The sequence below is a fragment of the Salmo salar genome, chromosome 06, assembly GCF_965601325.2.
Source record: "Salmo salar chromosome 06, fSalSal1, whole genome shotgun sequence".
Lineage (NCBI taxonomy): Eukaryota > Metazoa > Chordata > Actinopteri > Salmoniformes > Salmonidae > Salmo > Salmo salar.
The window spans coordinates 43,545,244-43,568,766 of NC_138296.1; the positions used below are offsets into that span (position 1 = coordinate 43,545,244).

Below are 23,523 nucleotides of genomic sequence, written 5' to 3' on the forward strand. Positions count from 1 at the left end.
CAGAGAGCAGTACCAGGGCTTGGTGTCAAAGAGCCGTAGAGAGACCGAGGCCTGGTTCAAGAACAAGGCAAGGGGACAAACACACAGACATAGATTGCGTCCCAAATCGCACGCTATTCCTGTAGGGTGCACTACTTTTGACCAGGGCCCGTAGTGCTCTGGTAAAAAGTAGTGCACTATGTAGGGAATAGGGTGCATTTGGGATGCAGCCATAGTGTATGACTACAGGGATCTGAATACATAACATTTCAAGATTATTATTTCTATTCAAGAAATAACAGTATCGATGCTCAATAATGAATACTTCTGTGGCTTTTTTATTATTATGTTTTCACATCATATATTTGATATATGTCTTATACCGATGAAACGTTTATTCATGAGTTAATGATTTTGACCTGTGTGTGTTGGTTCCCACAGGCTGAAGTGGTGCAGCAGGAGGTGAGCTCCAGTACTGAGGTCCTGCAGACCACCAGTGTAGAGCTGAAGAGCGGCCAGTCCACCGGCAGAGACCTGGAACTGGAGCTGCAGTGTCCCCACTCCGTGGTAAAGTGGCATTCCCAACACAACCGATGTAGAGTTCCATGGTAAGGTGGCACACCCAGCACGGCAGACTTAGAACTTCTTGGATAGATAGAAGCACTTTAGTTTCTCATTTACCTATCACATTATAACTCTCAGTTTGGACCCTATGATTTACATCATGCATCATGTTACTCAGAAAAACAAGCCACAAATGATTTTTACAGTTCCAAGGATCACTTCAGCTAAAGACATCACAACCCTTGCCCCCTTACTTGTCTGCTGTAGGGATTGAACATACATCTATTTGGAAAATAAAATGCAAAATGACCTCCAGAAAAAAAGTGTCCAAGTCAGACCTAACCAAAAAGGAATGAAGAATCAGAGTTAGCTCAGTTCTCACTGTGTGTCTGTGGCCCTGCCCTTGTAGAATGCTCTACGGAGGGGAACCTTGCGGAGATGGAAGCTTGCTACGGAGCTATGATGATGAGCCTACAGGCGTCAGTGACAGGTCTGGAGAGCCGGCTGCCCCAGATCATGGCAGACACAGAGCGCAGCTCCCAGGAGTACCAGGCCCGGCTGGACATCAAGACCGCAGGCTGCTGAAGGGAGGAGACATTGGGTGAGCTGGCCTCTCAACTCTAACCCCTTGACTCTCAGTACGACATCAGTCCTCCTCCTCTCTGATGAAGGCTGTCTTGAGGATATTGTGTCCTTTGAAATCTGTTATCATGAGATGTTGGTTCGTTGTGCTGACATTTGGGATTTTTCCAGAACTTTCTCCTGCTATTTTCTCCTCATTTTTGTTCAATGGCAGCTAACCATCAAGTTAGATGTACCTCTATATATTGTGCCTGGTATTAGTTAGATAAATGCTCCCTAGTGTTCTGTTGTAATGCAGTGTGAGTCATTACCTGGAACAGCCTCTAGGTGGCAGTCTTTGAAAGCAGATAAAGATGGCTCTCAGCACTTTACAGTAATACAGAGCACTAGGATAAGTTAGTTCAGGCCATGGAATGTTTTAGCAGGTGAAGGTGCATTATTATCTTGCCAGTGTTATGTGTAACACCAGTGACAGGAGAATGCTCAGCTCTAATCAACCGATTCTCCTCAAATCAAAGGGTAAAAGTACGGGAAATCAGCAGGGACTTTAGCTGACTACCAAATGACTCCTGTGATACTACTGGCTTATGTATATGTTGTTGTGCTTTGGCTGTTTTTGAGGAAATATACTAAATGCCAAGCTTATTGTATGAGTCTATGCACACACACTGGCCACACACACACACACACTGGCCACACACACACACACACACACACACACACACACACACACACACACACACACACACACACACACACACACACACACACACACACACACACACACACACACACGAACAGACTCACGAATGTAGTCACGCACGCCTGCACCCACACAAAACACAATCACATACAACACAATACATGAAAGCATGCATAAGTATATGCAGGTGTATGAGTGAATACATGTGGGAGATTGAAAGAGGGAGAATGTGAAAGGAGTGAGGGAGTTTATCCTCTTTCAAAGATGTAACAGACAAAAAGCCCTGCTTAGCGCTGCCGAGTGGCCCCATCTGTTATAGGCGGCAGTGCCTGTCGCTGTTTCAATGCACCACTCAACAATGCTTCTGAGATTGAGCCTAAATAGAGCTAGTTTATGCTTCTATATTATGTAAATGCTACAGCGGGAAGAGAAACCTTTGATCAGGGCCTCTTTGTGGCGGTAACCAGTTAATGCAGCTAAAGCAGAATGAATCTACTGCGCGGGGAGAAACAGAGTTAGAAATGCCGACTTGGAATTGTAAATGGATTTGCTGTTAGAAACGCAATAACATCTGGCTGGGATGTGATTTAAGAGCTTCTGCAGCGCTCTCTCCTAGCAGTACCCTCATTTTCACAAGGTTAATGATTGCATCCCTCCAATCGTAGCAGTACTATTAGCATAATAAGTGTGTACTCGATGTGTGTAAGTCACTCCCATTGTGGGGCTGGTGCAGTATTGTTGATGGTCTGATAGCTTTTTGAGAAATACCCATGCCTCTGCCTATAGGGCTAGGGAATTAGAATTAGACTGTAAGTAGGAGTGATAGTGGTTTCTTCTCTGTGTTGGTATTTAGTGAATGATAGCTGTTAGGGGGAATAGACTTCCTATTCACTGGCTGTCATCTCCTCCGCCAGGCCCTCGAAGCAGTCGGCAGGCCTACTGTTCCTCTGAAGAGCCTTTCAAATGCTACATTTGTTTTCAATAGAGGTTTAATATTGACGTGGTTGTGCTTCTCAAGGGTTACTATAATGCAAACTGTGCATTACGCCTTGAAACACTTTAGGAAAGCATATTGTGGTGGAATAGGGTGTGCCAGGCATGGCCATTGACTCACCGCAACTCTGTGAGTCACTCATCTTGCACTCATCACTACATTCCTAAAGAAAATAATGTACTTTTTACTCCATACATTTTACCTGACACCAAAAAGTACTCGTTACATTTAGACAGGGAAACATTTCTGTGGCTTAACCAACAAGGTTCGTAACAATTGTATTCGTATTTACAGATGGCATACAAGTTTGTTATTAAGGCACATAAAAGTTCACATGTTCCAGAAGGCATTTCTGCCAAAAAACACATTTTGATAAAACATTATTTTTTAAGTTCAAACGGCTCTCCTGTGAAGTCATGACTTGTGACTCGCCTAGTTTCCTGAATCTCCTGAATCGGGTCACAAATGGTCCAATTCACACACTTATCAAGAGGACATCCCAGGTTATCCCTACTGTCTCTGATCTGGCGGACTCACTAAACACAAATGCTTTGTTTGTAAATTATGTCTGAGTGTTGGAGTGTGCTCCTGGCTGTCCGTCAATAAATAAACAAGAAAATTGCCCCATCTGGTTTGCTGAAAATAAAGAATTTGAAATGATTTATACTTTTACTTTCGATACTTAAGTACATTTTAGCAATTCCATTTACGTTTGATACTTAAGTATATTTAAAACCAAATACTTTTAGACTTTTACTCAAGTAGTATTTTACTGGGTGACTTTCACTTTTACTTGAATCATTTTCTATTAAGCTATCTTTACTTTTACTCAAGTATGACAATTGAGTACTTTCCACCATTGCACATAACCTGCATGGTATGCAATGCATAATGTTATTCAGAAGTTGAAGACTTCATATCAGTATTAGCTATTGTCACGCCCTGACCTGAGAGAGCCGTTTTTCTCTGTTTGGTTAGGTCAGGGTGTGACATGGGGTGGGCATTCTATGTGTTGTATGTCTATGTTGGTTTTTCTTTAATTGGCCGAGTATGGTTTCCAATCAGAGGCAGCTGTCATTCGTTGTCTCTGATTGGGAGTCATACTTAGGCAGCCCTTTTTCCCCCACAGTCAGTTGTGGGATCTTGTCTTGGTGTTGCATGTGTTTGCACGCCTAGCTTTTTGTTCGTTGTATTGTTTATTGTTTTTGCTGGTTCACATTTAAAATAAAGTATGATGAACCCAACTCACGCTGCGCCTTGGTCTACCTTTAACGACGAACGTCACAGCTATCCTATTAAAGGCCAGTATAATTTTCCTTCAGGGGCAGTGTTGCATAATATTTCCAGGCTCAATCAATAGAGAGAAACTTATCATACACAAATAGCTTTAGCAAAACAACATTTATTCCATAGACTAGTATTGCCATAAGAAGATACAGAGCCATGTGTTGTTAGGTAAGCTATGCACCCTCGTCCTCTGGTGAGTCATTGTTTGATTTACATTTCTAGAGAAGATGCCAGTTGAAAGAGGATGCAACTGAGAGATGAACAGAACAGTGACTTCTACAGAAAAGAGCGGATATCGCTTCTGCCTGGATTCGTAAGCAAACTAAACTGATCTTAAGCAGATTTACTGAAAGGTGATGTCTTGAAATTCAGACATGTCAGCAACAAAACATACAAACAGTAGCAGTACGGCAGGATAGTAATATCTATTGGTGGATGGATTGGTTACAGAGGTACGACACAGCAGAGGTATACTGTAGTGCTGGTGGAGAGGGTGGAGGCTGGAGGTTCCCCTTAGTGGGCCTGCTGGCTGGGAGTGAACAGCTTGTCCCATACCTCTACCTTCATGATGGCCCTGCCCATGGGGGACATGGTGGCCTTGATGTCCAGGTGGTTCCCTTCATAGCTGATCCCTGAGCCATTGGCTTCTTCTCTTATGAAACCTTTCTGGTTCTTTTCGTTGTACATCTCTTTATACAGTGACACATCACAGGCTCGGCCCTTGTTGAAGATGCCCACGGCGAACCAGTTCTTGTAGATGTTGTAGTCCCAGGGCACACCGAACATGAGGGCCACCGTCTCGATGTAGTCGTTCCGGGACCTCTCAAAGAGGTCGTAGGTCAGAACGCCATAGCTGCCCGTTGCCTTGGCGCTTGATTTGCTGAATGTGCAGACTTCGGTCTTTAGGGGCCGCACTGTGGGTTGGGGAGGGTGGTAGGTATCCCCACTCTCCAGGAATACCCTAGTGAGGACACACGCACAACGTTATGCTCTCAACATTTCCTTGAATGTACAGTGTGACAATAACAATAGTTTGGTAAGGTGTGTACTCACTTTGGGTTTATGAGACAGTAGTTGTTTGTGAGATTGGTGATCTCAATTGTGACATTCCTCCTGCTGCTCAGGTTAGCTACCACGGCCTCGGCTGACTCTGCCATTTTGGAGTGGTTCTGATATGTACCTCTTTATTTCTATAATACAGAGACTAGCAGGGTTAAGCCTTTCAGTTAGACTGCTATGCAGAAATATATTTGTGGTTGACCCCCTGGAATGCCAAGAGGATCTGTATTCATATCTGATCCAATTCCGTCCAAAAATATACTGTGGAATACAGTTACTGTAAGTGTCCCTCTGAAACCCTTCCCTCTTTGTTACGACATGCCCTGCTCAGTGTCAATAGGTTTTTCTCAGAATCAAATACAGTAGAGAACAGTCTTTTCAAATTTCAACAGCAATTTCTTCTCCTCTGTTTGCCTGATTGACACACGACACACACAGGTATTAAACAGCCAGTTTAGAACGGGAGATGAAAGAAAAGCCTGAGAGCCTGTGTGTAATAAGGAAGATTTCAAGGCAGTTCTCAACAATAACAGAACGGCTGCTCACTCTGCTCGGCTCATTAGGAAGCCTGGCTCTTTAATTACACTACTAAGTAACCGTGCAATAACCAGTTTAGAGAGGGGAAACCTGGAGAAAATCATCTCCACTTTCATTTGCAGGGAAACGGTTACAAATCAAACGGATGTCTCACATGTAAACTGCACTAATAGATTCACATATGCCCAATAATGCATCTATAAACTGTCATCATACCAATGGTTACCGGGGGGAGAACCAAATGGAAATAAGATTTGTGTTAAAAAATAGATCATGGAAAGTGATCAAATGTAGGTGGAATACTGTCACCCTTACAATTTCTATATAACCTCTAGTTATACTTATTCCAGTAAAACTCATTGTGGTCATGAAAATGAGTAATATCTTACCTGTAAAAGACTTCTCTCAGCGTGTTCTCTCAGCTCTAGAGTTTAGTTTAGTAAAAACGCACCTGAAAGGAGGGACCGTTTTTTTTCAAACCAGGAAACAGTTTCAGTACTCTGTCAAACACCCTCAGAACCCCCCCCCCCCCCCCCCCCCCCCCCAACAAAAAACACCCTCCTCCCACACACACTGCCACCATTACATCTTGGGGCTCATACTAAAGTACAGTATAATGTCTATAGCCAACATGATGTTGTCTAGCTCTGTGGGAACGAGTTCGTACCACACCCTAATCTGGGTTGGAGCTGGCAGACCAGAACAATAGATGGTTCCTGGTGGATAAAGGCCCATTATGTAAGCAGGGAGCAGTCACTCTGCAGCATACTCCGTTTCTCATGATAGATTGTGTGTGACTGGATGCTTGACTGACTTGGAGGAATTGGGTAATTCGTTGCAATGGCATTGTGCAACAGAGGCACTGAATAAGCTGAACAAGTAAATACATGCACCCCTGAAGCTACGGTCATCTCTTATATGGTGCAGTTCTACAGGACGACGGACAAGGCAAGAGACCAATAACCATATAAATCCTGACAGGATAATGATCAATTCTGAGCCAATAGTCACTGAATCACATGGGATTATTGTATTTTGGCTAGTATAAAGTGTCTCTGTGATTCATTACAAACTGACAGTTCTAGGAATCTGAATTCAATGTACAATCATTTATTCTTAATGGCAAATATTAATGATACATGAAACTGTTCAGTAGATCAGGTATGCAAGTACATGTTAAAGGTTATCACTAAAACATCTTACACCAATTCATTGTTAAATGTTTTATTAAAACAAACATGTACAGGTGCAGAAAAAGACACTGAATCAAGTATTGTGAACAATTAGACAGTAATATCTTCCAGTTGATAAATATTTATTAATTGGATAACATTAACCACCTAAGTTAGTTGATTCGTTCATTATTATATTTAGTACATGATTATGTATAAATATAAACTCTTTTCCTGCTGTGGGTAAAATGACTCAGCTACCAGCTTGTCTACCCTTATTAGTGCCCCATTTTATCATAGAGCTCCACCTTAATGATGGACTTCCCAACAGTGGACATGGTGGCCCTCAGGTCTACGTGTTGGGCCTTGTACTCCAACCCTGACCCACTGGCCTCTGATCGGACAAACTTGCTGAAGTCCTTCTCCTTGTACATGTGGTTGTACAGTTGCTTGTCGCAGGCGCGTGCCACCTCGAAGACGCCGACCCCCAGCCAGTTCTTGTAGTAGTTGTAGTCGTACGGCACGGAGAACATGATGGCCATGCGTTCTGAGCACACGCGGCTCTGAATGTGGAAAAGGTCGTAGGTCAGGACCCCCACGGCGCCCGTGGCTGTGTCGTCATCCATGATGAAGGAGCACACCTCTGTCTTGGGGGTACGGACGGTGGGCTGGGGTGGGTGGTAGCAGTAACCACTATACATATACACCCTGGGGGGTTAGTAATGGGAATGGGGTGTCATTAAAGTTCAAATGAATTATCTGAACATTCATGTTGCTGATCAAATGCTAAACCTTATAACTGGACTTAAAGTTGTGTGAAAATACACTTTTTAACTTCTACGATCACCGTCCCTCTACTTTTAGTCATTTCACTGTTCCTTTCTTTCTGTCCAGCCACTCTGTGCTGATAGATGGAGTGTGAGTGCTGCTATGGATTCGTAAGCAACACAGAGTGAGCCAGCATGCAGTGTGCAATGAGCCACATTGTGTCACTTCATGATGGATAGGTGGATGTACTCAAAGCCACGTTACACATGAAAACCACCCATCCAAGAGAAGCCTGTCATAAAATATATTTACTCTGAGAAATTCCACCGAAAAGTAACAAACAATCTGGCGATGTACAGCTGGTTTGTTATTTGGCTAATTAATTTATTTTCCAGAGTGGTATACTGTATGTAATGTAAGGAGATTAGAGTATTGAATGCCAACATACTTGGGGTTGATGAGACAGTAACCAGTGGTGACATTGGTGAGCTCTATAGTACAGTTCCTGTTGGTGGTTAGAGTGGCTGAAACGGCCTCTGCGTTCTCTGGCATCTTGGCTGGTCTGAGTGAGTTAGAGAGGGAAAAAAGCTGTCCAGTGGTATTTAGATGTGTGGAAACAGAGTACGTCTGGAGTGTAAAGATAATGACAGCTGAATACATAATATTTCTCTCATGAGAGTAGCTTTGCCAACACAATCAAAATAACATTCATTAAAAATCTCTTTAATTTTCCCTTTCAAACTCGAACCTCAGAACGGTTTGCAGGCAGATGCATGTTTCTAAAAGTCTAGGCAAGGTAGCAAACAAACCGTTCTGATCCCAAATGCATCGCTTGCTAAATATTGTAGCAGGCAGAAGATGTGAATTATGATGAAGACAATGTAAAGATATTCACCTTCTAAGTGCAGAAAACTCCAGTTGTGTCAGGTAGAGGAGAGTAGATTCGTGTTTCCCCAGACTGGTGGAGGAGAGGAGGAATTGGCTGAAGTCACACCTACTCCGATTACACTTTTGCGTGTTCGTGCACAAACACAGGTGTGGCACGGAACACAGAAAATGAGGCATACTTTTGAACGAAGAACAGGAAACACTGCATACCAATGTAATAGTTTTCACTTTTCCTGTATTTGCTGGTGTTCTACTGGCTACTGCTAGTTCTATTACATCAAATACTATGGGAGATATTTTAGATGAAAAATAAAGTGTAAGGGATTTGTGCCAATGAGACTGTTGTAATAAATGCTATCCATACAGCCAGCGCTACAATACTCATAGCACATTCCGTAGTACTGTGTTTTGTGCTCTGACATGATGAGGGAGAACAAATTGAAAACATTGCTGCTGCTGTCACTGCAGGTCTGGGAAAGATGTGGGTTCTGCATCTGTACATATGCATGTACCGACCTGTAACAAATTCCTCACAGCCAGGTACCACCCTATCACAGCAATACATTGTGACACATCCTTGGACACACCCCAGCTTCACAAACCTCTCCCTCACTCACACTTGTCAATGGAAAAAGAAACACACCCTTCTTTAATTGTAAAAACTGAGTGGGGCAATAATTACTCAGCGTTAATTGAGAAACCCAGTGGATACTGGATGTCCAGAACGTCTGTTGGTTATTGGTGGCTGGGAATTACAACTGAATGAACAAGAGCTACAAATGTGTGCTTTGGAAACCCATGTAATTATCTAAGGTTGCATGCATCCCAAATGGCAGCCTATTCCCTATATAGTGAACTACTTTTGACCAGATCCCTATGGGCCCTGGTCAAAAGTAGGGCACTATAAATGGAGTAAGGTGCCATTTGGGACACACTAAATGCTGTGAGATGTGCTGGTGTAATTGGACCGTTGCTGACTGCGGTAACAGTGCTGCCAGATTTCAGACTTCACCAGATGGCGCCAAACATGCATTTACAGTTTGAATGGTCAGCCTTATGGACAAACGGAACTTGCTTTACCAAGGTCGCAATGCTTTCAGAAATGCACCGCTGCTTCTGTGTTGTATTTTGACAATAAACCACACCTACCCCTTTGACCTTTCAATATCAGAAATGAACATTTATTCCTGCACAGATTTTATATAGTACTTTACAGTACAGTAATTTCCTCTGAATTTCATGTTATGGTCAATAACAGTAACTGTGAATCACAGGAGGTTGGTGGCACCTTAATTGGGGAGGACGGGCTTGTGGTAAAGGCTGAAGCGGAATTGGTGGAATGGTATCAAATACCACAAACACATGGTTTCCAGGTGTTTAATGCCATTCCATTTGCTCCATTCCAGCCATTATTACTATCCATCCTCCCCTCAGCAGCTTCCACTGCTGTGAACACAGGACACACAGCAACCTTCAGCCATAAGGACAAGAATAAGGCATTCTTTCTGTATGAATGAGTCAGAATGTTAAATGCATCTTGGTAATTGTGTTTGTGTAAGTGGGATATGTTAATCAAAAATCTCAACCTAATCATATTAGTCATACTATTTACATTCAAAGTCCTCTTTAAACTTACACACCCAAAACTAAAAACCACAACCGGATAAGAGCTGATCACACAATAAACATTCGACAAGATGCAGTGAAAATCCAATAGTCGGTCACAGTAATTGTTATAGTTTACGCCTTGATTGTCTTTTATCTTTGTCGTTGGAGTTCATCCGTGACTGAAGAACTGCATATTACACGATTATTACTCCTGCAATGAAGCTCAAAGTTTTGGAAATGTTGTTGTTCTGTATATAGAACCATTTCTTATTGACCTAACACACCTACTGTATATCAATCTTTGATGAAAGACAATCACGTGCTCTGCTTGGTTGATGGCAAATTGCTATGGAATGTTCTACACATTGCACATTACACACGTTGGGAATAAAATATAGATTGGGGGGAGGGAGGGAGGGGGGAGGGAGGGAGGGAGGGGAGGGAGGGAGGGAGGGAGGGAGGGGGAGGGAGGGAGGGAGGGAGGGGGGAGGGAGGGAGGGAGGGAGGGAGAGATCAATTCACATTTTATTTGTCACATGCGCTGAATACAACTGGTGTAGACTTTACTGAGAAATGCTTGCTTATGAGCCTTTCCCAACAATGCAGAGTTGAAAAATAAGATAATAACAGAAAAGGAATTAAATAAAGTACACAAGAATGGAGCTATATGTAGGGAGTACCAGTACCAGATCAATGTTGAGCTATATACAGGGAGTACCAGGACCAGATCAATGTGGAGCTATATTCAGGGAGTACCAGTACCAGATCAATGTGGAGCTATATACAGGGAGTACCAGTACCAGTTCAATGTGCAGGGGTATGAGGTATTTGAGGTAGATATATACTAGAAGGCAGGGTAAAGTAACTAGGCATCAGGATAGATAAAAATAAGAGTGAAATAAAGAACAAAGAGAGAGAAAGAGGCAGACAGCGAGAGAGGGAGACAGAGAGGGTGACTGAAGCACTCGGACTCCTGACTCACTGTCTGCTGGTTTCCAGACATCGTTTGCTGTCTATGCCAAACTTGTATCTTACCCCATCCCTGATGCACCATATCCAAGACTGATACCATCAGTCACATCCATCTATAGTATATCTGGAATGTCAGACTAGTTTGTCAGGCATTTCCTTTTTTTATAATCTGTCCATTGGTCTGAGTCCAAATGTGAACATTTTGGTTCCAACCACTGTGTCTTTGTGAGACGCAGAGTAGGTGAACGGATGATCTCCGCGTGTGTGGTTCCCACCGTGAAGCATGGAGGAGGTGGTGTGATGGTGTGGGGGTGCTTTGCTGGTGACACTGTCAGTGATTTATTTAGAATTCAAGGCACACTTAACCAGCATGGCTACCACCGCATTCTGCAGCGATACACCATCTCATCTGTTTTGCGCTTAGTGGGGACTATCATTTGTTTTTCAACAGGGCAATGATCCAACACACCTCCTGGCTGTGTAAGGGCTATCTGACCAAGAAGGAGAGTGACAGAGTGCTGCATCAGATGACCTGGCCTCCACAATCACCCGACCTCAACCCAATTGAAATGGTTTGGGATGAGTTGGACCGCAGAATGAAGGAAAGCAGCCAACATGTGCTCAGCATATGTGGGAACTCCTTCAAGACTGTTGGAAACGCATTACAGGTGAAGCTGGTTGAGAGAATGCCAAGAGTGTGCAAAGCTGTCATCAAAGCAGAGGGTGGCTACTTTGAAGTATCTCAAATATAAAATATATTTAGATTTGTTTAACACTTTTTTGGTTACTACAGGATTCCATATCTGTTATTTCATAGTTTTGAAGTCTACAATGTAGAAAATAGTAAAAATAAAGAAAAACCCTTGAATGAGTAGGTGTGTCCAAACTCTTGACTGGTACTGTATATATGCATACAGTGAGGGAAAAAAGTATTTGATCCCCTGCTGATTTTGTACGTTTGCCCACCTCCATGTTTCCACCTCCATGTTTGACGGTGGGGATGGTGTTCTTGGGGTCATAGGCAGCATTCCTCCTCCTCCAAACACGGCGAGTTGAGTTGATGCCAAAGAGCTCCATTTTGGTCTCATCTGACCACAACACTGACCACAACACTCACCCAGTTGTCCTCTGAATCATTCAGATGTTCATTGGCAAACTTCAGACGGGCATGTATATGTGCTTTATTGAGCAGGGCGCTGCATGATTTCAGTCCTTCACGGCGTAGTGTGTTACCAATTGTTTTCTTGGTGACTATGGTCCCAGATGCCTTGAGATTATTGACAAGATCCTCCCGTGTAGTTCTGGGCTGATTCCTCACTGTTCTTATGATCATTGCAACTCCACAAGGTGAGATCTTGCATGGAGCCCCAGGCCGAGGGAGATTGACAGTTCTTTTATGTTTCTTACATTTGCGAATAATGGCACCAACTGTTGTCACCTTCTCACCAAGCTGCTTGGCGATGGTCTTGTAGCCCATTCCAGCCTTGTGTAGGTCTACAATCTTGTCCCTGACATCCTTGGAAAGCTCTTTGGTCTTGGCCATGGCGGAGAGCTTGGAATCTGATTGACTGTTTGCTTCTATGGACAGGTGTCTTTTATACAGGTAACAAGCTGAGATTAGGAGCACTCCCTTTAAGAGTGTGCTCCTAATCTCAGCTCGTTCCCTGTATAAAAGACACCTGGGAGCCAGAAATCTTTCTGATTGAGAGGGAGTCAAATACTTATTTCCCTCATTAAAATGCAAATCAATTTATAACATTTTTGACATGCGTTTTTCTGGATTCTTTTGTTGTTATTCTGTCTCTCACTGTTCATTTAAACCTAGCATTAAAATTATAGACTGATCATTTCTTTGTCAGTGGGAAAATGTACAAAATCAGCAGGGGATCAAATACCTTTTTTCCCTCACTGTACATACATTAAAATACAAAAACACAGTCATGGGTAGCACAAATTAAACATCATCCAGAAGAACAGTTACATTCCTCGACAAATAATTCTCCAGTCAATACTTTAAATTGCCCGAAAGGCACCAGAACATCAAGATTAAATGTATTTGTAATTTTGTTCAAGCAATATGGTGCATAAAAACTAAAATACCATAGGAACCTCAAGAGTTAACCAATCCTGTGAATGGGTTAGGCAACTCAAGTGTCTATACTTCAACAGCAAAGTTTGATAAGACGGAAGTTTATGATGTAGGGCCCACAAAAAGGGAGTAATGTAGAGATCTACGAGTCTTTTAGTGAAGTCCAGCCAACCTTTTGATACAGGATGCAGTGACGAGTATCAAAACTGTCACCTGTAACAAAACAATGGGCACTTTGGTGGTGAGAATCCAAAGGTTTAAGACTATTAGCAGCTGCACTTTGATAAATAATATCACCATAGTCAAGAATAGATAAAAAGGTTGACTGAATCATCTGCTTCCTACTGCTTAGAAAAAGGCACCATCTGTCTCTGTAGAAAAGCCAACTTTAAATCTTAGCTTCTTAACCGGCTCATCTATCTGTTTTTTAAACGTCAAATCCATATTGTCATGACGTGGCCCTCTTTGGGTATTGCGAGTACCCTCCCCCTTCTCTCTCACCAACTCTCTCTTCCCCCTACACCCAGGTTCTGTTATCTCAGGTCGTAAATTCCATGAGGAGACTCTCCTCAGGGCCAGGCAGTATAGAGAGAGAGAGTTTCACAGTAGAACAAAGGAACTTGTTCTACATCACAGAACTTGAGAACTGAACAATATCCATGTTTTGGAGAATGTGTAAACGGTCGGTGGAGAAGCCAGCTATGACCCGGTCCATTTTGTTTTATGATTGTGGAAAGACAATACGGCCACATCAGGAAAGACAATACGGCCACATTACCATAACTCTGTTTATACAGGAGCCTCCGTTATGAGGTTTGCATCTAATTATTGTATAAAATGAATGAGTAAAGATGAAACTATTTGTGAAATTATGTAAGGTGATGTTGAACCATTAATGTGAGAGAATTGTATTCCCTTCAAAGTTTAACTAAGTCATTGGCCCACCCCCGTGAGCACAGACATTGATCTGGCATCATGGGACAGCCCTTTTCTACTGTTCTGAATAAAACCCCCACATGAAGGAATCCTTTTCAGACCATGCCTACCTCGGTCAGCTGAGGGAGCGAAGGTTGAGTAGAGACCACAAAAAAACCTCAGTAGAAGCTAAGGTTGTAATGGTTGTTGAAACTCTGAAAATATTGATACCGACAGAATAAGAGCAAATCTTCGATACTAATTACTAGCCTGCAGCTAGGATTTATGTACCATGGAATGCGAAGACCGACAACCGCCGAAACAATCTATTCTATAAGAACATTTCAGAATGGGACTCTGAAGTATCCATTCTAACCACAAAAGACTCCAGGGAAGGAGAGAGAAGTTCGGATGAACTTTACAACAGAAAGACGGACGATTCCAACAGATATCTCTGACGACACACTGAGCGTAAATATATATTGATTGCAATGATTCCCGAATAAGTGAGCGTTCATGTGCAAAGGATTAGCATTTCAATGAATAATTATCAACTGTGTAGTGACTCTTGTAATTCCCGCCCTTTTCAGTCCACACCCACTTCCCTTTGTGTACCAAGCCGTCATATTGTCTTAGCCCACTAGGGAACCTCCCCTATCATTTCCTTGTAACCATATCTACTGTTTGTTTGTTTATGCATTTCTGTGATTATTTAGTTAGTTATTAAATAAACGATTAAGACAATTGATGCATGGATGATTCATAGTAAAGGCTGGGTTCGCGCAGATAACCAACGATTTACGACATTCAGAATGAGACTAACGTGAGGTAAAGAATAATTCATTAATTAGAAGACTAATTGATCAGATATTAAAATATCTGAAGTTATATTAGGAAAATTATAACTTTGTAATCTGAAGATTTTTCCTTGGTGCCCCGACTTCCTAGTTAATTACATTTACATGATTAGTTTAATCACGTAATAATAATTACAGAGAATTGATTTGATAAAATAACAGTCTTCAATTTAATGATGCCAAAGACACGACAATATCAATCTAAATGCCTAAGTATTCATTTGCGGGAACATGTTCTATTGGAGAACCATGTAATGAGTGAACATATAGTTAATGTGAAACAAGAGTTTAAAAACAACATGTATTTTGTTTTGTCTGTGAACTTCAACTTAGTGCGAACAGTTTCAGTCAGCCTGCCGTTACCTGGCACTTACCAATGACTAAGCATTCAATTTTCAGGAAACGTTCAATCTTTCCTGTGTCTAAACCCTATCTATCTATACTACCCTTGTAATGTAACTTTCCAGTCAGTCAGTGGGCCTACATGTTTAATGGTCCGCCAGTTACACATTGAATGCTTCATTCCAGTATAGAAGAAATGCTAAATTGTCTAATCAACAAGGATTGTGATCCAATGATTGTATGCAAATTCACCATTTCCATATCATATTATGGCTGTGCAGAAGTCGTATAAATGCATAGGTCTCTGTGAATGAACTATTTTGATGAATCCTTCAAGCCATCGGAATAGTCTGTAAAAGGTAAAGGTTCTCAAACATGGGGTAATGGGTGGAGGAGGAGGCGGGAGGAGAGGGGGATTATGTAAACTTCAGCTTGTGATTCATTTTGGCCTGAGACCTATCTCTGGTGATGGCGGTAAAGCGGGGAGAGGAGAGAGAGGAGAGAGAGGAGCGTGCTGATTGATTGCCGCAGGGGGCGCAAGGTTCTGCACGTTACCTTTTTGATGAATAGGCTGTCAGGGCCCGCGAACAACCAAATATGGCCCCGTAAATGAATGTTTAAGTGATTATGCTATAAGTATAAATATTAAACGTCCATTAAGGGGGATTACACTTGGTGCCACTTTGAAAAAGGGATAATAAAAGGATGAGGGGAAGAGGGGGGGGGGTGGGGGGGGGGGGGGGGGGGGACCCTGAACAGTCCAGGTGCATGGCTGCCTGTGTGTTTGTAATTCTCCTCTAACAAATGTTAGAATTCTCAGCAGAGGGGAAAAGTCCTTGACATTAATCTCATTTATTCTGTGTGTGTGTGTGTGTGTTTGCAGACCTGCGTGTGTTTTCAAGAGGGCGAGAAGAGGAGGACTAAAGATAGGGAGGCTTTAACTTGACAGGGCATGCCAGTGCATCCCCCTTCTCAAATTACAGAGCGATTAAAAGCATCCACGGTGGTGCACTTGGAGTGAGAGTGTGAATAAATGCCTGGTTTAAAGATTATTTGTGCTCAGCATGGATTAATTCCCCCTCCAAAGAGAAATCAATAGCGCTGTGCTGTATGAATACATTTGTGTCACTGCCTGCCGAGGGGACAAGGAGAGGAAACCTTGCTCAGGAAATGGGTTTAGACAACACACATCAAAATGACTAAAACCCACAACTTCCAAACGATCAGTGCTGATCCAGGGAGGAAAGCCTGGGCAAGTAAGAAGGCATTGGGAGCAAAACCAGTTCAATATGGAATTTAAAATCATAGGCCCAACTGTCTTCAGTCCATTTAGTGACAGGCATAACAAGACATAACATATTTCAAATCGAATACTAACAGCTCTATTTCACGTCCACATCCCTCCCAATGTGATTTCAATCTGTTAGAACTCAGTAAGAGAAAATTCAAATTGGGAGTTTAGGAATCAGTAACTATTGAAGCTCCTGCATTTGATTTGTCTAAATATGCAAATATATTCAACAAGCATTGTTCAAGTAAGCATATTCCATCTAATGTTTGGCAAGCATCCCCTTTTTTCTCACCCTCCTCCCATATGTGTTTTTCACCCTCATTTGAGTAATGGCTAATCTTTTTCAAATGGGCAAAGATCTTTTCTGCTTAATTATTAACTATGCCAAAACAAAAACAAAAATGCACACACACACTCTCTTTGTCTCTCTCTCAAATATACTGTACACTGGCTCTGCTGGGAGTATCTTTGTTTTTCCATAGTCTATGTAAAAGGACTCAACATCTCTCTCTCTCTCTCTCTCTCTCTCTCTCTCTCTCTCTCTCTCTCTCTCTCTCTCTCTCTCTCTCTCTCTCTCTCTCCTCTCCTCTCCTCTTCCTTGTTGCAAGACCAATACACGACATTATACACTTAGTAATTAGTGGCTTGCGTAGGCCATTTACTGAATTACCTTTAAACACTTACACACGATCTGCATGTAAGCGAAAAGGTTATATTGAATAGTTGCTGTGTATTTCCATATCCTCAGACTGTGCTCTCTCATCCTCACATTGGCTAAATGATGAACGCCAGCTCTCTGTCTGGGACTGATCCTCTGACAGCAAGACAGACAGGAGATCAATACAAATCACTGCCCATACCATCTTTGTTCTGTGCAATGGCTTTTCCTTCTCTTAAATCCCCCCAACCCAACCCATGCCCTGCCACTCAAGTCCCCTCTACAAACACAAGCCGTCCCCTCCCCTCCTTCCAACCCCTCCTCCTCCACTTCGCTCATCCTGCTTTATAAGAAATATAATCCCATTGACCCAAAAGCCGATGGGAAGTGTTGCTCTATAAACAGACTGGTGCTCAATAGGAGGCGCTGAGCACCCCAGGAAGGAAACGACTGCTGTAGTGGATAGGTGTGTTTCTGATGGAGGTAGTGGAGGGGGCTGTGGGTGGGGGGACATCTAGCCTCTGAGAAGTTTGGCATCATTTATCAGTTTGATTGCTTTACTGTCTTGTTGCTATCTGCCACCATCCCTGGCCAACCCCCACTGCCCTTCCTGCACCCGTGACCCCTGTTCCTACGCCATATTCCCTTCGATCACTCCAGGTTCCTCCTGTGCAATTAAGCGGCGGCAGAGGGCGGGTAGATGAAAGGTGTGACATTTTGCTTTTGACTGCAGATGAATTCGGAGCGACGGAAGGGGCGTAAATATGGATTTATTTTCCCTGCGTTCCCACACTACTCCACTTTCCTCACTCCCGCTCTCTGAAGTGATGGGACCTGGCTTGAAGAAAGGGCGACATGTGCCTCAGACTCATCCTAAATCATGAGTTGACAGTTTAAAAGGGCACGATGCAATGGATGTTTTTTTTTTCTTCTGTCTCCATGGTTATTTTTCCCACTGGATGAGCTGGGCTATGTCTTTTGCACCTGTGTGTGTATTTGGTGGAGAGAGTATGTGTTACTTTTTCTCAAAAAGGGTGTGTTTTTCTGTTGTTGAGTGTCTCTCTCCTCCTTGAATCACCCCTAGTTACGGTTCCTTCTGTCTTTATAGTGTCAGTCATAGAGTGCGTGTGATAGCTGTACTGATGGACGGATGCCATTGGTTGAGATGGAGCAGGGCAGCATGAAGACTGTGGGCCCTGAAAAGAGTCTACCCAACCCAAGTCCAATTGTGTCACCTAAACACTAACAAACACATTAATCATCTAATAATTAATGTTTGCTCACACTCAGTCTCAACCCTCTCTTTAGGTCCCCTTAATCTTAAGGATCCGCCCCTTTAAAAAAAAAAAAGTTGCCTAAAATGACATACCCAAATCTAAATCTAACTGTCTCTAGCTCAGGACCTGAAGCAAGGACATGCATATTCTTGATACCATTTGAAAGGAAACACTTTGACATTTGTGGAAATGTTAAATTAATGTAGGAGAATATAACACATTAGATCTGGTAAAAGATAATACAAAGAACACATTGTTTCTGGACCATCATTGAAACGCAAGAGAAAGGCCATAATGTATTAATCCAGCCCAGGCGCAATTTAGATTTTGGCCACTAGAAGGCAGCAGTGTTTGTGAAAAGTGTTAGACTGATCCAATGAACCATTGCATTTCGGTTACATTTTTTTGTATCAAGGATGCCCAAATGTGCCTAATTGCTTTTGATTTTCAAGTTCATTATCTGTGCAGTCTCCTCAAACAATAGCAGGGTATTCTTTCACTGTAATAGCTACTGTAAATTGGACAGTGCAGTTAGATTAACAAGAATTTAAGCTTTCTGCCCATATTAGATATGTCTATGTCCTGGGAATTTGTTGTATTACTTACAACCTCATGCTAATCACATTAGCCTATGTAAGCTCAACCATCCCGCAGGGGACCCACCGATCCTTTAAAGGAAAGGTTTACCCAAAATCCAGAAACTCCCAAGTGATTCCATACATTGAAACTAGTTCAGTGGAGTTTCCCCTCTCTCCCTCTTTCTCTGGAGTGCAGAACTGAGACAGCTGCAGAAATGAGTCACGTGACTCGTGACGTTGCTGATTGCAGGCCTCACTCTGCTCCGCAGTCAGTGATTGTATGATTCACACATCCGCAAACTGTGGACAAATTCATTGTTTTATTGAAAGTGTACAGATGAATATGCTATTTTTGTTAGAAGTACTATCAGTTTTGAGTCAGGAAATGTATACTTTTCCACCTAAAATATTAGCGATTTTTTTATCATTATTTTATGTAGCAGATTGCCACAGCAGCGGAGATGGGTAACAACTGCACATGAGCACTTCGTGGGGGACACCCTGCGACTTAGAAACGGCACCATGATATGCCCTTATATGGAGGTTGGTGTCACATGTTTTTTGGGGGGGTAGAACTAGTGAGGATATTGAAAGATGCAGTATGTAAATGTTGGGGTGACCAGAAAAAAAATCAAATAAATGAGGGTTATAGATCTATCATTCTCATTGAAAGCAAGTCTAAGAAGCGGTAGATCGTGCACTATTTCTACGCTTTCCGTTTCACCTGAAAGACAGCACAGTGGCATTATAGTCCTCTTAAGAAAAACAACCAAGGACATGTCTGACGACGTCAGGAGGAAGAGTAGCCTACTAGAGGGACGTTGACGTTGTCGAACCTTATTTAGTTGAGCCAGACGAGCCTATTCTGACCCCCAAAAAATGTAGGCAAATTGAACTTCAGATGGCAGCCGCCGTTTTAGAAACCCTTCCCCGGGATCAACACAGTCTGGTGGTTGAATGCACAAGACAAGAGATTTAAGTGCCTTTGAACGGGGTATGATACGGTGTAATGGTAAGAACACAATAAGAACACCTCAAACGTCAAGGATCAGGCTACATAAACCCAAATGCTTGCTTTCTCTTCTCAAACACACCTTTGTATTTTGGCACTGTGCCAGCTCCAGTCCATGGAAATACAGTAGAAACAGCTGTATCTTTTAGTACCCTTCAGTTTTCTGTCCCCATCATTTCAGATTGCGTATCTTGTTCATTTGCATCCTCGCTGAAGTGCTTGCTACACACACACACACACACACACACACACGCACACACACACACACACACAGCGATGTAAAGTTCGCTGCAGGAGTTTGTACATCGTATTTACTACTTCTAATTGCTACTAACCATCTTCTGCATCTCTATCTTTTACCGGAAAACTGTGACATTTTGTGTCTTCTTCCCTTTATTTCCTGTATAAAGTGCAGCCAGGGAGCAAACACCAGCCTGCTCTTGCTACCATCTCTTTTTCCACTTTGCATAACTAACTTTACTTATCATAGGGCTAACTATGAACATTCGCACCAGCTCCTTCTCCCAAAAGTAAAATTGTGACATCAAGCTCCATATAAGGACATATCGTGAGCAGGGAGTCCCCCCAGGACGGCGCACACAGTTGTCACCCATCTCCACTGCTGTGGCAATCTGCTACATAAAATACGTATATAAAATAATCACAAATGTTTTAGGTGGGAAGTACACATTTTACTTTTGACAAAAATAGCTAATTTGACCGCTTTCAATAAAATAATGAATTTGTCAAGTTTGCAGATTTGGTAACAACGGAGAAGAGCGAGCCCTGGATCCAACTATGTCACGTATCATATGACCCGTTTTTGCAGCTGTCTCAGTTCTGCAATCCAGGGAGCGAGAAGGGGAGAGGGCAAACGCCACTGAACTAGTTTCAATTCATGGAATCACTTGGGAGTTTCTTGATTTTGGGTAAACTTCTCCTTTAAACTTTGCTTCACACTGAAGTAGAAAGGGTCCTCAACTCTCGAGACCTGCTTTTGAATCACCAGAAGGAGAGGTTAATGGCATAATTATTCTAACAAACGTTTCAATGATATTTAAATGTCATACTTTGGAATATGAGCACAGAAGATACACGCAGTATGAGCCTGTACACATTCAAATGGAAAACCTTTAAGGCATGTTGAAATGCTAGGCCCATTCAGTAATACATCTGTCAAATCTAATTTAATAGAGCACAGTAACCTTCATGGGCTATGCAAACTGCTATCATTTAATAGAAATGTGATTTTCATGTAATTGGGACTGGCGAGTGGTGATCATTCCATCAATGTGATTTTTGTCTTCTTCAGTTCTTGGTTAACCGTCAGTAAGGGGGAAATAATCCCACTTTTCTAATACAGTATAGTAACCAATTCACTTGCCTAATTATCATTTATCGAGTGAAATTAAAATTTGTTTTAAGACACTGCTCTCTATAGTTGCCACAGTATGTCTATTCTTGTTTATCACTTATAGTAATTGCAAATGTATCAGTTGCGTGAAATTGTAGACATGATTGAGATGGTAAGAGAAATGTACCAGAGTATATCTGAAGACAGGGACATTGAATCATTCTCTACCACAACCCCTAACAACATCTATTGTTTATTGATTGCTGATGACCTGGCATCCACGGAGGCTGAAGGTCAAAGTTCCTGCCTTCTCCTTCTCGCCAACGACCCCTTAAACTTCAGAAATCCATCATCACTGTTGACACACCTGCTCAGCTTCAATGAAGCCTGCTTCCCCCCAAAAAACAAAAACAATGCCAGGTGCATGTGTCTAAAAAGAAGAAAAATCTCTCCACTCAAGAAAACTTGAGAAAAGAGGGATGAGTATGATCCCACTCCAACAGAAACAAGCTCATTTTGAGGCAGCCTGTGAACATTGTAGTGTGGGTGCTAAAACGTTTACAGAGCTGCCTGCCATGATTGCCATCCATGGCGATCGAAGCTACTTGAAGAGGACCCTTGAGTGCCTGATTCATTAAGGTGGGTTTTATACAACAAAGGGAGACAGCGATAAATGAAAAATAATTCTGCTCTACCGTGTTTGGACCATAATACAGCTCTCTCTCTCTCTCTCTCTCTCTCTCTCTCTCTCTCTCTCCTCTCTCTCTCTCTCTCTCTCTCTCTCTCTCTCTCTCTCTCTCTCTCTCTCTCTCTCTCCATTGGAGGAGGATGAGGTAGAACCAAAATAGTGGGTGTTAACATCAGAGCCAGACATTGGCCAAACGGAGAGGCAGGCAGGTGCACTGAGCTCCTCTGTCTCTCTGTGGCTCCCTAGCTCAGCTTGCCAGTTCACAGAATGTCAAGTGTGCTCCAAACATGCTGCGTTTAGAGAGCGCAATGACACTCAACCTGCTCAGAGACACAGAGAGGCCCTTGAGTGCTTCTTTCATGTGTGTTTATCCACTGAGCAATTTAATTCCATTGTTTATTTCCTCTTTCAAGCATTTGTAGGTTAGATACTGGCTCTATCCCTGGTGGAGCTTCTCAATATGTAGCTAGTGACTCAATAAAGTCTGGGGTTTATCTTTTGTCTGTCTGAGTGACATTGTGATGTGGCCACAGCCGTCACACTGGCATACCCTACTAAAATCAAATGTCATTTTATTTATTCGTCACATGCTTTGTAAACAACAGGAGCAGACTAACAGCGAAACACTTCCTTATAGGCCCTTGCCAACAATGCAGAGAGAAAGAAAATAGAGAAATAATAGAAAAGTGAAACACGTAATAATAAAATGTATAATTAATAACAAATACACAATGAGTAACGATAACTTGGTACCAGTACCGAGTCGATGTGCAGGAGTACGAGATAATTGAGGTAGATATAGGAATAAAGTGACAGATAGTAAACGGTAGCAGCAGTGTATGTGATGAGTCCAAAAAAGGTAGTGCAAAAAGGTCAGTGCAGATAATCCGGGTAGCTACAGTATTTGGTTAACTATTCAAGTAATTACTTAGCAGTCTCATGACTTGGGGGTAGAAGCTGTTCAGAGTCCTATTGGTTCCAGACCTGGTTCATCGGTACCACTTGCCGTGCGGTAGCAGAGAGAACAGTCTATGACTTGAGTGGCTGAAGTCTTTGACAATTTGTAGGGCCTTCATCTGACACTGCCTGGTATAGAGGTCCTGGATAGCAAGGAGCTCGGCCCCAGTGATGTACAGTATTAGGCTGTACGTACTACCCTCTGATTCGCCTTGCGGTCGGATGCCAAGCAGTTGCAGCCAGTCAAGATGCTCTCAGTGGTGCAGCTGAGGACTTTTGAGGATCTGAGGACCCAAATCTTTTCAGCCTCCTGAGGGGGAAGAGGCGTTGTCGTGCCCTCTTCACGGCTGCGTTAGTGTGTGTGGACCATGATAGATCCTTAGTGATGTGGA

General features: G+C 42.5%; 2 protein-coding genes across 4 annotated transcripts; both read right to left on the reverse strand.

Moving 5' to 3' along the window:
• Positions 1 to 4,204: 4,204 nt before the first annotated feature.
• Positions 4,205 to 6,230, reverse strand: LOC106607311 (DELTA-stichotoxin-Hcr4a). 2 transcript variants are annotated; one of them, XM_014204149.3, is made up of 3 exons: positions 6,095 to 6,230; positions 5,163 to 5,299; positions 4,205 to 5,070 (listed from the first exon to the last, which is right to left on the reverse strand). In XM_014204149.3, the coding sequence occupies exons 2-3, from the start codon at positions 5,264 to 5,266 to the stop codon at positions 4,623 to 4,625; spliced, it is 552 nt and encodes a 183-aa protein (XP_014059624.1). In that variant the 5' UTR covers positions 5,267 to 5,299; positions 6,095 to 6,230; the 3' UTR covers positions 4,205 to 4,622. The 2 variants fall into 2 exon arrangements, with proteins under 2 accessions (XP_014059624.1, XP_014059625.1); XM_014204150.3 differs by having other exon boundaries at positions 5,163 to 5,313; positions 6,095 to 6,216.
• A 683-nt stretch (positions 6,231 to 6,913) lies between these two features.
• On the reverse strand, positions 6,914 to 8,725 carry LOC106607309 (uncharacterized). 2 transcript variants are annotated; one of them, XM_014204146.3, is made up of 3 exons: positions 8,541 to 8,725; positions 8,094 to 8,207; positions 6,914 to 7,585 (listed from the first exon to the last, which is right to left on the reverse strand). In XM_014204146.3, exons 1-3 carry the CDS (start codon positions 8,708 to 8,710, stop codon positions 7,156 to 7,158), a joined length of 714 nt encoding a protein of 237 aa, XP_014059621.1. In that variant the 5' UTR covers positions 8,711 to 8,725; the 3' UTR covers positions 6,914 to 7,155. The 2 variants fall into 2 exon arrangements, with proteins under 2 accessions (XP_014059621.1, XP_014059622.1); XM_014204147.3 differs by having other exon boundaries at positions 8,094 to 8,233; positions 8,541 to 8,671.
• Positions 8,726 to 23,523: the final 14,798 nt, after the last annotated feature.